Source organism: Cyrtonyx montezumae, unplaced genomic scaffold (genome assembly GCF_038088225.1).
Source record: "Cyrtonyx montezumae isolate F1298 unplaced genomic scaffold, pur_monq_1.0 scaffold_7, whole genome shotgun sequence".
Classification (NCBI taxonomy): Eukaryota; Metazoa; Chordata; class Aves; order Galliformes; family Odontophoridae; genus Cyrtonyx; species Cyrtonyx montezumae.
The window spans coordinates 2,748,591-2,768,821 of record NW_027072078.1 but is presented as its reverse complement, the minus strand read 5'-3'; the positions used below and the strand labels follow the sequence as shown (position 1 = coordinate 2,768,821).

General features: G+C 51.7%; 1 protein-coding gene across 8 annotated transcripts; it reads right to left on the bottom strand.

Moving 5' to 3' along the window:
• Nucleotides 1–29: 29 nt before the first annotated feature.
• MLPH (melanophilin) lies at nucleotides 30–18,264 on the bottom strand. Of its 8 annotated transcripts, none has more exons than XM_065750543.1 (17): nucleotides 18,033–18,264; nucleotides 13,786–14,007; nucleotides 13,395–13,531; nucleotides 12,239–12,277; nucleotides 11,832–11,926; nucleotides 11,047–11,175; nucleotides 10,174–10,369; nucleotides 9,794–9,960; nucleotides 6,301–6,384; nucleotides 4,745–4,936; nucleotides 3,333–3,527; nucleotides 2,123–2,278; nucleotides 1,922–2,014; nucleotides 1,543–1,608; nucleotides 1,351–1,408; nucleotides 397–494; nucleotides 30–234 (listed from the first exon to the last, which is right to left on the bottom strand). In XM_065750543.1, the coding sequence occupies exons 1-17, from the start codon at nucleotides 18,140–18,142 to the stop codon at nucleotides 208–210; spliced, it is 2,064 nt and encodes a 687-aa protein (XP_065606615.1). In that variant the 5' UTR covers nucleotides 18,143–18,264; the 3' UTR covers nucleotides 30–207. The 8 variants fall into 8 exon arrangements, with proteins under 8 accessions (XP_065606615.1, XP_065606608.1, XP_065606611.1 ...); XM_065750536.1 differs by having other exon boundaries at nucleotides 6,316–6,384; nucleotides 18,033–18,232; XM_065750539.1 differs by lacking the exon at nucleotides 3,333–3,527 and having other exon boundaries at nucleotides 18,033–18,232.
• Nucleotides 18,265–20,231: the final 1,967 nt, after the last annotated feature.

Below are 20,231 nucleotides of genomic sequence, written 5' to 3'. Positions count from 1 at the left end.
AGATGAGAAAGGCAGCTCATCCTGCTCAAATAGATGTAGTCCTCACGATTATCCTGCCACATGTCTGCACTGTAGCACCTCATTCCTCTCTCTCCCAGCTTCCAGGGGACAAAGCCGTGAGAGAAGGAAGAGCAAGCACTGGGGGAAGGCTGTGTGCCGAGGTCCTGTACTGGCACTGAAATGCAGTGGTGGGTGGGTGCCCCCTCCTCAGGGCAGGTGGGTCATCACTGGCTTCTGCAAGACACAAGAGGCAAGGCATCAGCACTGCTGTCCCCTGCCATACACACCACTGCAGGTGACACAGACAGCGTGCTCTCTGCCTCTCCTGGGGCTCTGTGGGTTGGAGGGGAGCAGCAGAGGATGGATACCCCACCCCCTGCCAGGCCAGCCACACACCGCAAAGAGACGCTCCACTCTTCTGTTCTTCCCATTGGGGTTCCTCTGCGTCAGTGAGCCGCGGTAAACTGAGTTGCGATCAAAGGAGTCATCGAAGCCTGTAATGGAAGAAGGAGCACGAGGTGTTTGGGACATCACAAGGAGAGCTCAGCTCCTTGAGAACAGCCCCCACAGACTACATTGGCCCTGGCTTCACCTCCCTGCAATCCCCTCACTTCCCACTCACAGGGGCATACCTGTCCCACACACCAGTTCTGCCCTCCTAAACATTGTCCTGCTCCATCATCTCCCTTTCTCCACCACCAGCTTGGGAAGCAGAACCTTTAATTGTCTGCACACGTGGGGAAATGCAATTCTTCCTTTGCATTAAGTGATCTTTCCCCTACTTTCCTCTGCTCATCTTCTATTTGTTGTTATCTAGAAGGGAACCATGCCTTCTGCCTATCTTGCCTTAGAAAAGTCATTTCCTAATGGCACTTGCTGATATCTGTCAGGATGAAGCTTCTCCATTGCCCTCTGCCACACAGGCTGCTGGGCCAAGTTTCAGGTCACAGCCTACTCCGAAGCACTTCCAAGCTGCCCTTTTCCACAGCTGTGGCTCTTGACCTCCCAGTGGGACCAGTGGCAGAGGTAGGTAGATAACAGCAAAATATGCCATCCCCTAGAACAAGTGGCCAACAGAAGAAGCGATGGGCTTAGGCAAGCTGCTAGGGTGGTAGAAGCCCACACTGCAGAGCAATGGCCCTTGGGGAATGCAGCTGTCTGAGATCTGTATGGGAGTCACCTCATCCTGTCCCCAGTCCTCCTCCTTTATTACTCCCCACAGATGAGGTTTCCTTTGTGGCTGTGCTGGCAGGATGAAAGCACAGGGAACAGCACTCCAAAAAGGAAGAAAATGGGGAAAGAGAGAGAGAGAGCTGAAGGTCATCCCATTGACAGAGCCACAGCTCTTACCAGTGATTTCAAAGGGACTGTTGAACCTCCTCCTGAGGATCTGTGGCCCAGACATCACCTGCAAGAGAGGGAAAGCAGTCTGTGGCGGGTGGGAACACCCCCAGAGGATGCCCTGCTGCCCTTGCTGAGCATTCAAACCTGCATCCTGCAGCAGAGGACTAAGGCTTCAACCCACATTAAACACAAACCCACCTTAACATCATCCGAAGACTCCCCAGGGCTGCTGCTGGTGGGGTTGGGGGAGTGGAGGTGGAAAGCCTACAGACAGAAAAGAGGCACAGGTCTCTGGGTGTGCAGAGCAGGGAGGGGAACATGTCAGGCTGGGAGGCTGTGCTTCCTGCACATTCACTGGAAGCTTCAGGCTTGCTAAGCAGAGAAAATCTCTGTGGGGGGATTGTGCATTGAGCAATTGACTTGGGAGACAGAATACAGCACGTGCCCGGCTCATTGGGCAGCTCAGTCTGCCCTCGTTTGCTTCGCCCCCAAAGCAGCCTCCCATCTCATCCTCGGCAAGGCTGGGAGCAGCCAGGCAGCCCTCCCTGGGCTCACATCCCCCTCTCTCCCCACTCACCTGCCCGCTTGACTTCTTCCTTGCCTTTTCCACCGGCCTCACTGTCAGCCCCGCAGCAGACAGAGCCGCGATTCGAGATTCAATATCCGATATCTTTAAGGGGAGGAAAACAAAACGGGAGGGCAGCATGTGGAAGCCTCCCAACCAGCTGTGTTTGCTGGGCTGGAGGTGAAGCAGCTCCCAGCTGGGGCAAGCCCTTACCTCGCTCTCTGCCTGCTGTACCTGTGCAGCTGCTGAGGCCACCTTGTCCTCCAGCTCTGACAGCTCTGAGTCGGTGGTTCTGCTGTGCCGAGCCCCTTCCTCAAGCTCTGTCAGGGTTGTCTCCAGCTGGTAGGCCTTCCCAGCAGCCAAGTACACCTGAAATAAAAGGGGAAAACAAAATAAGATAGATTGCACCATTAAGCTACAGATTGACACATCAAATCCGCTCAGGTTTTATTTATTTTTAAGGAAACACAAGCGTGGGGCTCAGCACTACAAGGAGACGAGCTAAGGAGGGTGAGCTCTACAGGAAGCAACGCACTGCTTGGATAAAAGGGTGCAAGGAGTGCAACTGCCTGCCCTAATAAATCAACATGGTGTTACCACCCCTCAGTTACCACAAAGATGCAAGTCCAAGCAAAGCAATTTAGTAGAAGTTCATTTGTGTATGTACAATAGCATCAGAAGGCCACAATTTTGCTGAATGATCCCAAAATCTCAGTAGTGCTAATGCATGGCCAGCTCCTTCAGCCCACACATCCCACAGACCCCGGTGCAAGCCCCAAGGCAGCGTGTCCATAACCAAGTGCAATCATTCGGTCTGTGAGTCACAAGGGCATCATTCCCTGCCGGGCCATTAAACATCATTAAGCATGCTGCAGGCAGGTGGCATCCCTCAGAGCGCAACCAGTGGGACGTGACTCACCAGGGACCCAAGGGAACAGTAGGATAAGCATGCAGCTCCCAAAGGTGTGAGCAGGGGAAGCAGGAAGCCCAAAGTTTGCTCTCACCCCAGTCAGCCCATCAAAGGGAGGAGTGCAGCTCACTTGGCTCAGCATCATGGGATGAGATGCTAGGGATGTCAGAGGGCATGGCTGGTGTGGGGACAGGTGTGATGCCCAAGCTCAGATCTCCAGCTACAGCACTTAGTTCATAGACTCAAAGGTCCTCCTAGCTATGACTAATGCCTACTGTTTGAGCATGCCAACCCTTGGTTAGCCCTTTTGAAGTGAACAGAACCTTTCCCTTCCACTAAACCCTACCCTGAGCCTTACAACCTACAGCTTTGCAGCTGGGAGGGTCACAGCATCCTTAGACACAGGTGCTTGTGGTGCCCATCCTTCGACCTCCAGCACACCCGCTAACAAGAAGCCTGAGGGGGTCCACTGCACTCCCACCCCCTGCTCACAGAGGCTCTGGGGGACCTTACATTTTCCTCAAGCTCACGGTACGCTTCTGCTGCCTCTTTCCCATCCTCCATGCTGAGATGCTGCCCTCCAGGCAGGGCATGGCCACCACTGCCCCAGCTCTGTCCTTGCAGCGACTCGGAGACCGCTTTCTCCGTGGCATTTATGGCTCTCAGTGCTTTGGCCGTGATCTCGCTCAAAGCCTGTGCTGAGGACCTCTGCAAAAAGGATTTCAATATTTTAACGTGTGCTTGTAGCTCACAGTTCAGCACCAAGTAGGCACAGAGGGGCAGAAGGCCTTCGGGAGCCATTGGAAGGTGAAGAAGGGATAATGGAAGGACTTAAGGGCTCTCCTGTGGGGATGAAGATGGCTACTGCTGTGTTGCCCCACTGCCAGAGCCTGGGGCTGATATCCTCACCTCCCACCTCAAGGAGCACTAACAGCTGTGATGCCTCTATGAGCTGCCCGCATTGGCCCTTTTGCTAGGTAAGTCATAAAGCACACATAAAAATAGACCCAAGAAACTCATCATCCCTCTCTCATCTGATAATTCCCTAGAAACCAAGGAGATTGGGGTGATATGTGCACTGGAGACAAAGACAAACAGTTTTGTTTACCACTGCACGTATTTCCAGGCAAGCCGCTCTGCAAAGAACCAGCTAACTCAGCCCAGCTGACACTTTTATCATTTTATGGTGCCCTCATGGTACTGCAGAGTATCACATTTCACACCACAAACACTGCTTTTTTTTTTCCCCCCTGAGTGATCCCCCCATTAGAAGCCTTTTTCCTGACCAGACTTGCATAGAAACCAACTCAGGATTATGCAAAATCCAGAGCTGGGTCTGGGCTGAACATAGAGATGGTGCTGGGTTTCATTAGGCCTTGTGCTCCCTGCTTCTGGATGTGCACTGACCTCAGCTGTGTCAGAGTGTCACTGGGTTTTCTCATGAGCCACCTAACAAGGCAGGCTGCTTAAAAAAAAACCTGTGCTGACACAGCCTTTAACTCAAACTCCTCTGTCTGCACATCACTGCAGTCATTTCTCACTCAGCATTACGGCCTCTGCTACCTTTGCTCTAGGTGTCACTGCAGTGCTCAAAGCTGGAAACAGAATCCAGACCCCGAGATAAGTGTGTAACACTCTTCTGCATGGATGTGGGTGCTGCACACCTTCCCATGGTGGGCAGTAGTCTTTAAGAGAATTCATTTGCAACTCTTGGATCAGTCCAGGAGAGCCTACAAATTTCCCTAAAGCAGAAGGTCTAGGTGCAACATCCTGGGACTTGCCTATCCCTCAGCACTCCTGAGAGCTGGACTCAACCTGTGTGGGTCATCCTTTCCACCTTAAAGTTCTGTGATGCAGCCTCGGAGGCATCAAGCTGATGTGTGACAGAATGAGAGACACTCACTGTGTAAGAGAGGACACGTTACCTTTCGAGCTTCACTGGCGATATCATCACTAGAGGAGCTCATCTCAGTTCTCTTCACTCCCTTCCTCTCTTCACGCTCCTCTTCTTCAGAGGAGACTTCTCTGTCACTGATGTTGCTGGTGAACTCCTCCAGCTTCCTCTTCAACTCCTCCTCCTCAGCATCAGGATCGAGCTGGGACTCCGCAGCCGGAGACTGAAACAACAGTAGAAGGGAATCGTTCACTCAATTCATTTGGTTTTCCCCCGTGGAAAACTGGAATTTTCCCCACAGGGGATTAGGGACAGTCATCCTATTTTTATTTGGAGCCATGATGCTGCTGGCCAAGCAAGGGCACTGCACCAGGCTGTAAAGAGCAGCCACGTGAACCCCGTTCCCTCAGGTACTGAATCAGAGCCTCTCAATACTCTGATTTGCGATGAGAAAACACGCAGCAAGCTTCCCCATGGGATGGATGGCATATTTCCACCCGGACCTGTCATTACACACAACTCATTTTACCTGGAGAAGAATCCTATTACACTCCCAGCAGCTGGAAGGGATTTCAGGAAGTCACTGAACTCGCTGTCCTTTGCGTTAGGGTGGGAATACGATTATCTGCATCATACCTGATGTCTAAGCTGTTCTTAACTGCCTCAAATAACAGCATCTGCAGCAGGCACTGCACAAAGCACTGCTTCTCCCCCAGAGAAGCTCTCTACCTGCATGGATACTTCTGCCCCCATATCCTCTACGTTTTATGGGAGAAGAAAATGATCATATATTGAAAACCTCATGGATGAATTTTTCTACGGGGTCCCATCTGTTAACACTGCACTCTGTGGGTTGTGTTGATGCCAAGGATGACCACAGCTCTCCTACCTGCAATTATACACACCTCTCACTCTGAGGGAATTGCAGATTTACCAACAGGAACACCAAATAGCCATCCCCATTAAGAATTTTGGGGAGAATTAGGACTTGCATTGTTTCGTCCATGCCTGAGGGACTGCTCTTTAACTATTACTATCCATCCAGCAGCCAGAGCACCTCATTGCAATGGGTTCACATGAAGGAAAAGTACAAAGCCCAAAATTAGAAACCCAAAAAAAATCAATGTTAAGCGACCTCTGTATTCACAGATCCTATATCCTTGCCCAGCTTTAACTTAATTTAGCTGTCGTCTTCTGAGACCGATGGCAAAGTAAGACAAGAGCAGCCCAGAAGAGATACAGAAGTCCTTCTTGACTCAGAACTCTCATTTAAAATAACTAAATCGCTTCTCTATACCTACTGATTGATTCTCCTGTGAGCACTTATTAGAGAATCAAAATGAAACCTGGTTTTCCTTGTGCAGAAGAGGCCTGACACTAGCTTGCACAGGGACCCAAATATGCTAGGTTAAGTTTGCTTCCATTTCTCTCCTACTACGCAATGTTTTTGCTACCTGAAACAAGAGGAGTTAAGCCCCCTGGGCAGCTGGCCCAAGCATTTTTTTTTCCTGCAGTCCCAGATCTCCCTGAAACCCCTCTGATGATGAAGGAAAGGGGCCAGTGAAGCCCTCTCTCTCTCCCTGTTACCTCGGCAGAGCGCACCAGGATTTTTTCCTCCAAGCGGTTCAGCACGCGTTCGATCACTGACATGCGTTTGTTGAGCTCATGAATCTAGACAAAAGGAGAAAGAAAGGAACGGAGAACAGACCAGCCACCATTGACAGGACAGTGGGAAAGGAGCCCAGAGGGCGTGCAGCCAGCAGAAGTAATAAAAAGAATCGTGGAAACGTTAAGGTTGGAGAAGACCACTAAGATCATCTAGTCCAACCATTGACCCATCCCCATCGTGCCCACTAACCATGCCCCTCAGCACCAGGCAACAAGAGACCATGTTGCACTGGGCACCAGAGGGTGAAGGACTGCTACCCTGGGTACCCTGAAGTGCCTTGTGAGGTGCAGAACCTCTCAAAACCATAATACTCAATTTGCTGTATCTGCAGACCACCACAAGTCCCACCACAGATATCTATCTTGCCTAAGAAGCATTTTTCCCCACTTCCTACCATGGTATTTTTCCAACCAGCTCATCCATTTACCCCACTATCCCCTGCTGAATACATCACTGGGAAAAGGAGAGGGAAGAAGGGAGGTGTTTCCCATGAAAACGTCCAGGTCAGGAAACAAATTTGAAAGTTTTTCCCAACACGCTTTGAAGTTCTCTCGCTCCTCCATGCTTTGATCTGCCAGGATTCTCATCCCTCTTTTCTCCCTCCCTCTGCCCACTGAAAAGAGAGGAGAAATAAAGGCAAAATTCTGAAAGTCACAGAGGAACGGCTTTCTGTGAGCCATGACAAATTTTTTCAGTTAAAATCACTGAAAACACAAAAGAAGCCTCATTATTTTTCCTTCCCCTTTCAGAAATAAACGTTTTCTTTCTTTCAAGACCAGGCTTTCTCCTTTGATCCAAACAAATAAAACACAAATGATGTAAAATATTGCCCATTCCCGTATAGATAAAACGCTGCCTGCTGCATTACTCCTGCTCCACGTGGCTGCCTCCCACTCAAAGGGGATGAGCAGCAAAGGCAGTAAGTAAATGAAGCAACAAAGAGACGTGAGAGGGCTCTGCTTTGTTTTTGTAACATTTCCACCCTCTCACCGAGTTTCTGTGCTGGCTAGTGTTTGATTAATTAGATCCTCACAACAGCTTGCATCTGCTTAAGTGAAGTGGGATGTAAAAACCCGGCACTTGGGGAGAGCAGAGCGTCGCAATTACTGCCCCGAATTGAATGAGCCTTTAAGAGCATTAAACCTACAGGCAGGAAGCAATCCACGCCAGCTCTAAGTGGTTTCTTGGTACCATTGGGCCTGACTTCTGCTTGCAGCACTCTGGTGACAATGACAAGCCTGTGATGGACCATAAACTTCAGGAGAGGGGATGGATGTGCGCTCAGCACCTGGTGCTGCCTGCACTTCCCGTAAGCAGCAGCTTGGAGAGATCAGAGCATAATGCAGAGTTGGCTGTTGACAGGTTATAGGGACAGGAGGAGCAGGTTTTCATCCTCCTTCCCAAGCAAGGCTGGCTTTAGTGCCCAGTTATTCCTGTGCAAAGCGAGGTGCACCCCATTAGGGCTGGTCTACCTGCACTGGTCTCTGAATGACAAAGACTGGTGAATACATCTCTATTAAAACACTTTAAATAAACCAACATCATCAGCATAGCAGAGCTTGTGAGCAGGATGTCATGTAGGGGGAACTATCGCTTGTGGGGTGAGCAGATGGGTCGTTCCAGCTGCCTCCAGCCTCTTTGATACCCAAGAGCAATGTGGACGAAACCAGGGACACCTAAGGAAGGTGAATGAGGGGTGGTAGGAAACAGGAAAAAGCAGCCTGAGTCTGACATTAGAGCTAATCTCCTCTTAAACATGACTGAACGGCTTCTGGGGAGACACTTAAAATAGGAAGTGGATGCTATTGCTTGTGGCTTGGTCCTGTCCCTCTATCAGAGAAAGACCCAGACAAGAGCCTTGGGCTGAAAGCAGTGGTTTCTGTGTGAACCCATGTTTCCCCAATCAGTTCTTCATTCCACACCTCACCAAGCTGTTGTTTTGTTTTCCATTTCTTACTTTTATTTTCTTCTGATGCCTCAAGCAGGCATCTGAGAAACAATGTGCATTAAGAGATGCCCTGGCTTTCTCTGTGGGCTCGTGTTGGCCACTCCCGGGCCAGTGGTGGCAGCCATACCCCATTGCTGTGGGGTTAATGGGCCAGCACAGAGCCACATTTCCTCCTGCTGAGCAAGGGGCAGGCTCTGCTAGCTGTTGCTAGCTGTAAACACATCAGCCCCATAAAGGGCAGGAAGGATGAACAGCTACTTAAGCTAATGAACGATGCTGGCACACAAACAAATGGGGTTGAATCAGGAATTAGGAGATGCCTCATAACCATTAGAATGATGAGGTGCCACCACAACCTCGGTGCTGTTGTGATGGAGCAGAACACCAAGCACCACCACGGCTGCTCCCTCCGAGGAGCTAGGAGAGGAGATGAAGGAAGTCATCTGGAGCACGGGTGGGAATTTGGCCCCATTTCCCCACTGCAAAGCACTGCACACATTTCATGCCTAACGTACCATGGGCTCATTAAGAACACCCAGGCCAAGCTTTTTCCATTTGCAGCGGGCTGGAAAATGAAGCACGTCCACCAATTTGAACATATGCTGAGAGAAATCGAGGCCAAAGGAAAGATGTCCCCATGCAGGGGCACAGAGTGTGGTGCTCAGCAGCTGTAAGAGGAACCAGCACCGTATATCTGCGTGGTCAGACCAGTGTGCATTTTGTTGCTGAAGAGGGTCAGGGGAGGCTTCACCGTTCTCAGCCTTTCTCAAAGGTGGCATCGAGAACTGCAGGTCCTCACTTTGCAATTAAAACAAGTGCACAGCCTTCCTGACACCCTCCTCTAGGCCGTTCCCCTATTATCACTCAGGAGAGATGTGTGACAGGTCAGCTTGACCCTGTCCTACTGGGGCCAAAACGCTCCATGCTGACAAAGAATAGGATCTCGAGGCTGATTAAATATTCCCCTGCAAGCCTTGATCATAAAGCCCATTCACTTGATGAATGAGGACATGTAAAACTATAGGTAGCATGTAGATTAACAGGGACAGGCTGGAAATTAGCAGCATTGAAAGCAGGCTTGTTACTGCAACAACAGCGGGTACAAAGAGAAACACCAGTGTCCAATTTCCCCTAGCCATGATGGCAGAAGTGGAAAGGCTGACAAGAGGAATAATGTGTAACACTAATGGGGCATAGGAAAGTCTGCTCCCTTCACCACAAGGACTGGACGAGCAGAAAAAGCACCTTCCCACATCCCAGCCCTGCTTCCCATTTCATAGCATACCCTATGCAGCCCAGAGGGCTGAACAGGGCCTGAGCATTCACCCTCCTGATGCTACACAGCCACGCTGTGGCAAGCAGGTATGACAGCCCCTAGGCCAGCCCACTGTGCTTCTCTGACAAGGTGAAACAGCGTGGCTGCTGCCTTGGTGTCACAAAGTGCTGAGCAGCCTGTTTGGTACCTGACTGCCCGAGTTGTGGCTGAGATTCTCTTGGGAGGAGGCTCTGCTCCGGCGTTTCACGTGGTGAGGCAGGCAAGCAGTGAGCTTTGGGGCTCCCTTCACATCCTCATCCGAGGTGTCCATGTCTGCAGAATATGGGAACCGGGGATGCTCAATCCAGGAGCTGCCTTTAGAAGGAGAAGGCTTCAATACCAGGACCCAAAAGATTCACAGCCCTCAGCACAACCCCCTGGACACCACCAAGGAACTGATGCAGCAGCGCATCACTTATGAAAGCATGCAACTGCATCTTCCCAAGGAACAACGAGGGCTGGGCAGATTCCTTGGGTAGCTCTTGCAGGTGCTTTTCCACAGCAGGAAGCTGGAGCTCAGACACCTACCAGGCATCGAGCTTCTGTCCAGGCTCCGTCTGCGTGCGTTGAGAGTGAGCCGAACCTCTGTGCTGAAATGCTGCTCTGGAGGGCTGAGGTGCTGCTCCTGCTCCCTCAAGATGTGAAACACGGCTGCCAGGTCGGTCTCCTCCAGCCGGGGCTCTCGGGGTGCATCTTCAGCTGGGCTGGGGAAATCTGGGAAGGACTAAGAGACGAGGGCTGATGCTGGGAACTGCCCTCCCCTGCCTCCCCTAGCAGTTCCTAGCTTCGTTCTCCAATAGCTGCACAGATTGACCCTTTATAACACCGATTTTAACAAAACCCTTAAGCCATGTTGCTTATCTTAATGTCAAACAATATTTCAGACGACTGCCAGGGGGCACTGTTAGTCCCTTTGAGAGCTAGGAGCCATCTCATCCCATCCGGCTGACCCCGAGGCCCTGCCTTTAAAACATCACATGCTCTGACTTGAAAACATAGCAACAACCATCTACTCCTCAACATCCTGCAACTGGTGCACCGGATTTGATAAATTCCACAGCATAAGGGCAAGCTCAGCTAGAGAACGTGCACATCTGCTTAAAAAAAAAATGAATGAATCTGCTCATTTGTCCCAAATGCTGTCAGTATTCTCCCAGCCACACCCACAGCTTTTCTGGCTACACTGAACCAAAGCATAAATCCCATTCTCTTCGATTTCACTGGTAATGCCAAGGGACCCATGGCAGACCCATGGACCCATGCCAGCTTCTGACTCAAACAAAGGGCTTCAAATGGAAAAGAGACAGAGGGGCTCTGCAGATTGATTGGCACCACTGCCTCCCAAAGCCACCAACAGCCAGAGCAGCAGGAAGAGGACAGAGAGAAAGGCAAGCCCAGTACCTGGAAAGCATCAGGGCTGATGGCCACTGGAGAGAGCTGGGCAGACTGGCGGCGAGACTGGGCAGAGTACTCCGAGTCCAGCTCGAAATCGAAGGGGTGCACAGACAGCAGGCGCTTTGTCTTGCGCATCTTGGCATGGAAAGTGCAAGAAGGAGAAATTCAGCTGACTCCCATGGAAAGCAGAAGGGGCTCTTGTCTGTTTAGTTTGCAGGGACCTGCCTGTGGGAAGCTCCTCACGTGGGAAGCTCCCACTTTTAACGGGGAACACCAGGCTCTCCAGGTTACTCTGCTTGCAGGGAGCCAGCTACATAAGACTGCATAGGACTGGACTCAAAGACCTGGTTTCCACAGTCTCTGGATCAGAACTATGGCCATAAGCAGACAGCAAGATGGTCTGCTGGTTTATAAAGGCACTGAGGGCAAGGTGAGCAGCTGAACGGCTCAGAAAGAGGCTCAGGAGCTGCTCCTGGGGCCTGAAGCATCTCCATACCTCTGATTCTGGGAGCAAATCTCCACAGGTATGGGGGAGGCCATGCTTTGGGGCAGCTTGGGCAAGCCTCTAAGGCTTTATGGAAGTGTAAAACAAAGTGAAATACTAAGCATGCACACCAAGGACTTCCTCAGCGCAGCTTGTTCTTTCCAGAGGGCAAATATCTGTGATTCTCTTGGTCTGAGAGAAAAGCTAACATCAGGAAACAGAGCAGAGAGCAGGGCCCAGCCACCACCACCCAAGACAGGCTGCACAGCACCCAGCAGGGAAGAGCTGCCACAGGGAAAGCCCTTACACTGCTGTAGCACTCTGCTTCGGCTCCACGGAGCACGTCATCCTCATCATCACTGTCATCCCCAACGCCACCGTTGGCGGCGAGCTGGCATTCACCTGGAAGAGACAAGGGCACAGTGAGAAGGGGCAGCACTCACACCCTGACTCCTGGTGCATTTGTTATGAATACAGCCAGCATATTCTGAATACAGTACTTGCAAGCTTTGAGCCTGGCAGGCAACAAAAAGCCCCGTTGTTTCAGAGTCTGCCCTCAGAAGCCCCAGGGTGATGCAGGGCAGGGGGGAGAGCAGTGAGACTTCTTGTTCCAGCCCCACTGAGCAGCCCTGGGGTACTCACAACCAGAGAGAAAACCAGCAGCAACCTCCCTCCGTCTGCAAAGCACACACTGCACTTCTCTTTTTGACTTACTGTTGATGTCTGGCAGGCTGTAAACTCTGTCATGAAGACCTGAACAACAAGGAAAAAAAAAAGGAGGGGGGGGAGTGGAAATAAATGAGTGTTTTCTCTAGCACAGAGCAAGCCTCAGAGCAACAGTTAACCACAGCTCTCAGTCTCCAGCCATCACAAGGCACGACCATCAAAGGCTCATTGGAGAGAACAAAGCTCGTGCTTGGAGGCAGAGCTTGACTTGTAAGATCAGGTTGGGTATTAGGCACAATATCTTCTCAGAAAGAGCACTGATGCAGTGGCCCAGCTGCCCAGGGAACGATGGGGTCACTGTCCCTGGAGGTGCTCCAGAACCGTGGGGATGTGGTATCGAGGCCCACAGGCAATGGGCACAGTGGGGTGAGCTGGGGTTGGACTTGGGGATCCTAAAAGTCTTTTCTAACTGGAATGATTCTGTGATTCTCTTATCCTTTTATTAAGATAAGCTTGTAAGCACATGTCACAGCTTGCCAAGAAAGCGCACCAGCTGTAGAGGTGGCAAACACAGCTGGGCACACAAACCACAGCTGGGCACAGGCAGAGTCAAGGTGCCAGGCTTTGAGCCTGGAAGTCAGTGCCACCTGCTGACAGCAGCAGCTGCCTGCACAGCACCCAGGCTCAAACCTCAGACCATCCACGCTGGGGGAACAGCTTCACACAGATCTCAGAGCCGAGCTGCTCCCAGCTCGTCTGACTTCTGTGTGCCCGTGCTTATTTTGTGCACAGAAACCCAGAAACCACCCCTGTTTGAGATGCATGCATGCCAAAGTCACCCCTGCTCTGCAGGACAAGGTCTGCCCCGTGCCTTCGGCAGGCTCCCAGCAGGAAAGCTCTTTCCCTAAAATCCCGAGGGCTTGGCACGGCTGCAGCAGTTCTGTACGTGCCAGAGACGTGACAGCAGGGAGCTGAAGCTGCTCCATCTACCGCAGAGCCAGCCCACGGGCAGCCAACACACAGCCAGTTGTTAAGCAAACTCCTAAACCAATCTACATAAGCCAAGGAGAGAGTTAATCCCTGCTGGAAACAGGGCTGGGCATCCCACCACCCTGGTGCTTCAGGGGCATCAAGCCTAACTTCCCTGACTGACATCCCTTGGGGTGCCTGCCCAGCTAGCAGAAGTCCCAGGGCTCATTCTCACCTAGGAGTGCTGAATTCCCCTTCTGTCCTGGCTGCAGCCTGCCGTAGAGGGACTGCAGCACCTTGGCACTCCCAAACCTCTTGAAACGGGATCGCACATGCTCGTAGTACCACTCAAGGGATCCGATCTTCACCACCCTGCCCCAGGAAGGAAACACACAGAGGTGAGGCAGCCTGGCCAAAGCAGATCCTCGCCCTACCCCCCTTAGGGTACAGGGAGCAGGCAGAGGATGCAGAGAAAGGAGACCAGCATGAAGCTGTCCCCATTCATCGCAGGCAGGTTGGACTAGGTGACCTTCGGAGGTCCCTTCCTACTCAACTGACTCTATGATGAGTGTGGGGCTGAGGCTGCAGACCCCCTCCATCCCAATCCCTCAGCACGATGCCCATACCTGGAGAGGCGGCAGGGGTCACAGACCCAGCCCTGCTCCCTCTTGTTGTAGCGGCTGCAGCTCTTGCAGGTGTAGAAGTGGCAGTCCAGGCATTGCCTCTTGCTGTTCAGCAGGAACTTGAAGGGCTGGAGGCAGTGCACACAGTGCGTCTCGTTCAGGTGGGACTGGTGGGTCAGGAACTCTCTCTTGCTGCTTTCCTGGTCGATCTTGCACTTCAGGTCCCTGCAGGTGCATCCCAAAAATGGAGGGGCATGCATTAGGTGGTGAAACAGCACCCAACAGCAGCTCTCCCCCGTTCCCAGCCCCCAGACACCTGCAAGTAACCCCAAGGAAATCAGTGCTACCACTCTGATATCGGCATAACTCCGTCCATGAGCAGATTTCTCCACCAACTGTTACGTTTTCAACCTGGATGCCTTCCCCCCAGCACGCAATATCGTTTTGGTGAGCTCTGCAGCCCCTCACATGGCAAATCCCACAACACTCCATCAGCCCAGGGAATGATTTTCCACGGTGCACCTCGAGTCCCACAGCTTGTGGAAACAGCCATAGGGGAAATCTAATTAACAACCTATCACAGGGTAAAACTGCACCAAGCTGAGCAAGGCAGAGGGCTCCACATTCAGAGCATGGTCCTGTGCACCAGGGTCTGCTGCTGCTACACACCATATCAGATCTGACTGTGCTAGAATTGGTTACTTCTGCTTCATGGCGCATCTCTTCGCCACCAGACCTGGTTATGATGCAGGAAGGCACCTAACTAACAGCTAAAATGCATTTCAACCCAAACCTCTGCAGGCTGGAGGCTTTACCCAAAGGCTTTCTGTTTGTTCTCTGTGCTAGCCCAGGTATGTTTGCCTTCCGGGCTATGGTTGCAAGACAGTGTTTGACTTGCAAGAGGCCCTAGCAGGCTTGTTTTCCATCTGGGCAGGGCAAGGGAGCTGCATTTTATAGGGCAGAAATTGGCCTGGACCAAAATCTCAAGCAACCAGGATACACTGTGTTATATTTGGTCACCTACACCACTGCAAAGCATCCCCCTGGTCCTTCTGAAGCTTCCTGATGGAGCAGCTTGCACTCACGGAAGAACAGAACATGCAAAACTAAGCAGTGAGCTTATAAGCAGCTACATAAAACAAACCTCAAACAGAAAACCCACCGAGCTGCAGGCCACGGCAGCCTCACAAATCACCTTCTTCTAAGCACACAGGCCAAGGAAGCGGGCACTGCACATACCCAAACCTCTGCCCTGATCTTAACCCCCAGTGGGGCAGCAGCTTTCAGCCCAGAGAATTAATCAGTGTACAGAGAGCAAGAGGAAAGCTTCCCAGGGACACTGCTTGCCTTTGAACTCGTGGCACGCTGCATCCATCCATGGCTTCACCAAAAAGGCTGTGGGTTTGGGTGCTAACCCCAAGTCTTGGGTTGCACCAGTGCTCCTTTGCCATCCCAGGCCCAGGCTGCTTCCAGCAGGATCCAATCTTCCTCCAGACTGCCTTTTCCTGTTCTCAGAGCCAGTCAGACCCCTTTGCCCCTACTCCCTCACCCTCAAGATCTGCTAAAGGAAGGATGAGCCTCAGCCGAACCGGTTTGAAACCTGCATGCCTCCGTCTGTCTGTCCTGGCTGCCAGTCCTTGCTCTGCTCGTGGCAAAGTGAACCAGCAGCAGGGATGCAGGGAGATGCCAGCTGCTCTGTCCCTAAGGCATGGGGATCTGGCAGTGAGCTTTATAGAAGAAGGTGCTGAGATGCCCCGCAGAGGCTGCTCCTGAATTCCTCAGGCACATAGTTGTGTGGTTTCTGGGCAGCTGAAGCCTTTGCCCACGTTGGGTGAATAGCTTTAGACAAAAGCACATAGAAATGGCTGAAAGGGAAGAAAAAGACCAAGTGGGGGGGGAACAGATTTTCAAGGCTTGCATGTTGAGACAGGCCCAGGGAACCAAGTAGGGATGGCCAGAGCAAAGGGAACAGGATCAATGGGACTCTCCCATCATGTCCCAGCTTGCCACAAGTAGAAAGTGCTCATGTATCCTCTTGTCCAGCACACAGGATAGCCTGGTATGGCCAGGCTCCATAGGAATATCTGTTGTACCACGCACGAGCTTTAGCTTGGAGGAGTCAGATAGCTGTGCCCGTGCCTCTGACTGGGTGATATGTTTGTTCTGAAAGATGTCAGTGCTCGGGATGCCTGTGCCACAGGAGAGGTCATAGCACTCTTGCTTGTTTGCAAAGAATGAATTTCTATCACATTTATCACTTCCTGCTTGCACAAACCAGACAAACAGGACTCACTATCCTGCCCACCACAAAATGGGTTCCTCTCACCTGGGCTGACTTTGGATCCAACCTTCCTCCTGCCTTCAGCTTTTGTTTGCAGGGCCATCCCCGTCTCTGAAAGGCCACGTGCACCAGCAGCACCTTTCTTTGTGCTCAAAGCTCACCAGATATGTCTGCCCCGTAAGCCTCAGCAGCACCAGGTCCTACAGAGTTAACGTAGATCCTCTGCGGGGCAGGAAGCAGCTAATGAAGCAGAACAGGGCATTTAAAGGTTGCAGCATTACAGGAGCACCTCTGAGCTCAGCAGTGCTTGTCCAGAAGGAAAGCAAAATTAAAAAAAGCCACGACTGCTGGGACACGGGCACTGCAGCACTTTGCATCTCAGGTGGGAAGAGGAGGAACACACAGGAATTAGTTGAGACCACAGGATAGCCCAACTTTCCCCTCTTCAGCTTTATTTAACCTGATGCTTCTCTCTGCCTCGTCCCAACCCCGATACTTTCCTCTCTGAAAGCTCAAGGGCCCACCTGCAGCTACACTGACCCACAACCAGACAACACTCCCTATGGGATCCTCACGGGGCACCCAGTCAAGTCAGTCTGGCGCCAGGTCAAGTCGGTGAGGAATTCACATCACCCACTGCTTTGCTGAAGGGCACAGCGATGTCTGTCCCCACCTCTACCTCCAGGCATAGCTCAGCTCTGTCACACAGGAGACACTCGCCCTTTCCAGTAATCACAGGTTGTCCAACACCCTCGTCTGATCCGCGTCCTGCTTCAGAGCTACCAGCTCCAGGATGATAGGGAATTCTCTCTGCCTCCCACACGGTAATCAGAAATGCAATCAGGAGGCTCCAAAATTTCCAGCTGAGAACTTGTGGCAAATGGCACACCCCACCTGCCCCACTCAGCATCCTCAGTGCAGGCAGCAGATCCATGCATGCGGGAATTGCAGCTTGTGGATGGGCAGGGGTTCTTGTTCCCAGTTAATTGGCATGAAGGTGCCAGGCCAGACCAACAGGGAGCTCTCAGAAGCACGAAGAAGCCCACTGCAGGCAGAGGAACCTGTTTTCCCACCAGCTGTCATCATATCATGAACCACAATCACGCAAACAGACCAGGGAGTCTCGCACATCATGAAAAGGGAACTATACAAACCTATTTGATTCCTTTGCCACTGCAAATAACACTGTTTTCTTGCAAACTCTTGGGAAAAAAAGCTGCCTTAAATCCTTGCTTGGGCCGCAGCAGTGCTGCTGACCCCTTTTCCTTTTAGCATGGCTTGCAAAGTGCAGTTTATAGGGGCCGTACCACCGAGGTGCAGCCAACCCAAATGAACGACGAGGGAGGAACATTGCCCCCTTATCAATCCCTTCTGATCCAATGGAGGCCCCCATGAGCTCCCCTTCCACAGAGAGATAACAACAAGGCCTAAAAGGTCTTCTTTCGTCCAATCTGAACGATTATCAGTCTGTATTTTTGCCAAAATGTTTGCAAAGTTTTTCAGATGCATCCATTTGCAGTTTTGCCAGAAGGGCACAGCGTGCCACAGAGCGTATTTCAGCCTCCTGACAACTGCTGTGCTCCTCTCAGTTATTCTCCAATGGTCCTCCTGGAGTCTGTAGGCTCCCAGGTCCCACGGGATTGGGGAACATCACTCACCTGGAGATGGCACTAGACGATCCTAAAGGTCCCTTCCAGCCTAAGCCACCCTATGGTTCTAGCCTACGAAGCCCATGAGAACAGCAAAACAAAACGGCAGCAGAGGACCCCACACGGGTGGGAGCTGTTTGGAAAATGCACTCAAGCCCCACACCAGCCAGTGGGGTGCACTGAGTGGGGCTGCCCCATCAACTATGCTGACAACATCACCCATCATTCAGTTTACAGCCCTCTCCCCCTCGCCCACTGCTTCAACCGTACAAAACGCAAAACGAAGGGGCCAGCGTCTCCCATCAGCGGGTGTTACTCACTCCAGCCGCTCCTCCTCTTTCTTCCGCAGGTTGAAATCACGCTGAACCACCTCCCAGACGTGCTTGGCCTCCTCGTCGGTCAGCTTGGAGAGATCCAGCTTCTTCCCCATCCTGCACGGCGAGCCTAAGCAACAACCAGAGGCATTCCTACAGCCGGCCCCGTTACCCGACACACTGCTGGGCCCCACCTCCGCGACCGCCCCAAATAATGGGGCCGCGGGCAGGCGAGCTGGCTCCTGCCAGCCCCACACCTCATCCGCCCAGCTGGGTTAAAGGAAGCATTGACTCACTGCCAAGCCAACCGGTCTTAAAGCACCTCCCCGGGGAAGGAAGGAAAGCAGAGCACGGGGCGTGGGTAAGGGACGAGCATCCCACCCTGAGCATCCCACCCCTGCTCCGTGCCCCACCTCACCTTGTTATACCAGCATCTTCAACGAGGGAAGTGGGAGCAGCTGGATGCCCACGCTATGCTCTCTCCCTCCCAGCAATGTGGGGAATATGAGCTGCACCAAATAGGGAGCAAATAGCTTAATTAGCAGGCAGCTCTCCCCTCATTTGCAGTTATCGAGAGAAGATGGCTTGACGTGCACTGCTCGGCCGCCGTGTTGTGCCCGAGTGGTGCAGGGAATTATCTCCCCTGCTAACTCACTTGAAACAAGATCAGGCTAAACTCCACGGGCAGAGCCAGAAAGGGATTTTTCGATCCAAACTTGGATGGATTTTGTACAGAAAAAAAAAAAAGATAATTACGGACGCTGAGCACCAGGAACGCGTGATCTCTGGATGCCATACATTGATTTCCAGCCCCTCTTCCAGCAGAGATGCTGTCCTGGTGAAAGCAATTAGTTTTTTGGCCGGGGTGAGATGCGAGCTGAGCTGTCCTTACGTAAGTGCATCTGGAAGCCTGTGCGCCCCAGTGCACCCGAACAGCACAGCGGGCTGATAGATCCCAATTAACATCACAACGAGATGGACCTGCCAACTCAATTACCCGAGCGCTTGAGGTCGGAGTGGTGTGGATGAGGGCCCATAGGTGGCCATGAATTTGAAAAGTAGCATGAAACTCGAGCGGTTATCTTTGCAGCTCTTGGTAAATGTTTATAAAACAGCCATAAACTGATAAATACAAGAGGCTTGGACCTTCTCCAGCAGCCCATTTATAGTTGCTCTTTTTTTTTTTTTTCCCTGCTATCTGAAGCAAAACCATTCTCAATAAGCAGAGTTCAAGAAGACCTCCATGTGAGGATACTGCTCAGTCATCTCTAAGGCAGCAAATCCTATCTCAGCAAAGCCAGACAGCACTTCCTCCCGGTCCTGGGGGGTGAAAGCAGGGCATCTCCAGCAAACGAGGCAGCCCTGAGCATGCAGTCATCCCCGAGTCATGAGATCCCTGTCTCCGTGGTTGCCTTCCATCAGCCCCTTGGCACTTTTATAGAGACCCATTATCACCCGCTCCCATCACGCTGCTGCAGAACAAGGGCGGGGAAGGGTTGCACAGTCCCCCTGCTATTTCTGTACATGAGGGATTGATGCAGGGTTTTGTCTATTAATATGACCGTTAAATTCTGTTATTGCGTGACCATGTCTCATTTGGAGGCTACCAGAACGACCCCAACTGCCTCTCTTAAAGAAAATGGCCACTCAAGGCTGATTATCTCCGAAAAATGATGTTCTGACATTGGTTGCAATTAGATAAGCATGGTCACAGGATTAGAAAAGAATGTCTGTGGTGTCATCGTTAGGGTAGAAGCTGTATATCATATAAGGGCGTTTTTCCTGCTCGTGCAGACATAATAGGGTTTTAGGCTGGGTGATGGAGCAGTGGAATGTGACCTCTCTCATCCAGGCATGTTTTATAGTATGGATCTAATAACGTGTTTAAAGCATCCTGCTGTCAACCTGATTTATTGGCTGCAGAGAGAACCATGCACAAAAACATGACCCAGTTTACTACCTTGCCTTCATTCCCACGCCAGTCCTGCACCCAGTAAAGCTCTGGTTCAGCCTCGAGTGGCACACGTTTCTGCTCCTTCCCACATCTACAGGAGGACTTTCAGTTTGCTCCTGCAACTTCTGAGCTCCAACAGCACAGAAGGGAAACCCGGCCCCTCACCTAACAGAAATCTAGCTGGGGGAAATCCCACCAGATGTGAATTTTTTATCAGGAGCAGCTCTCAACTTGTGGATTTCCTCTATGAT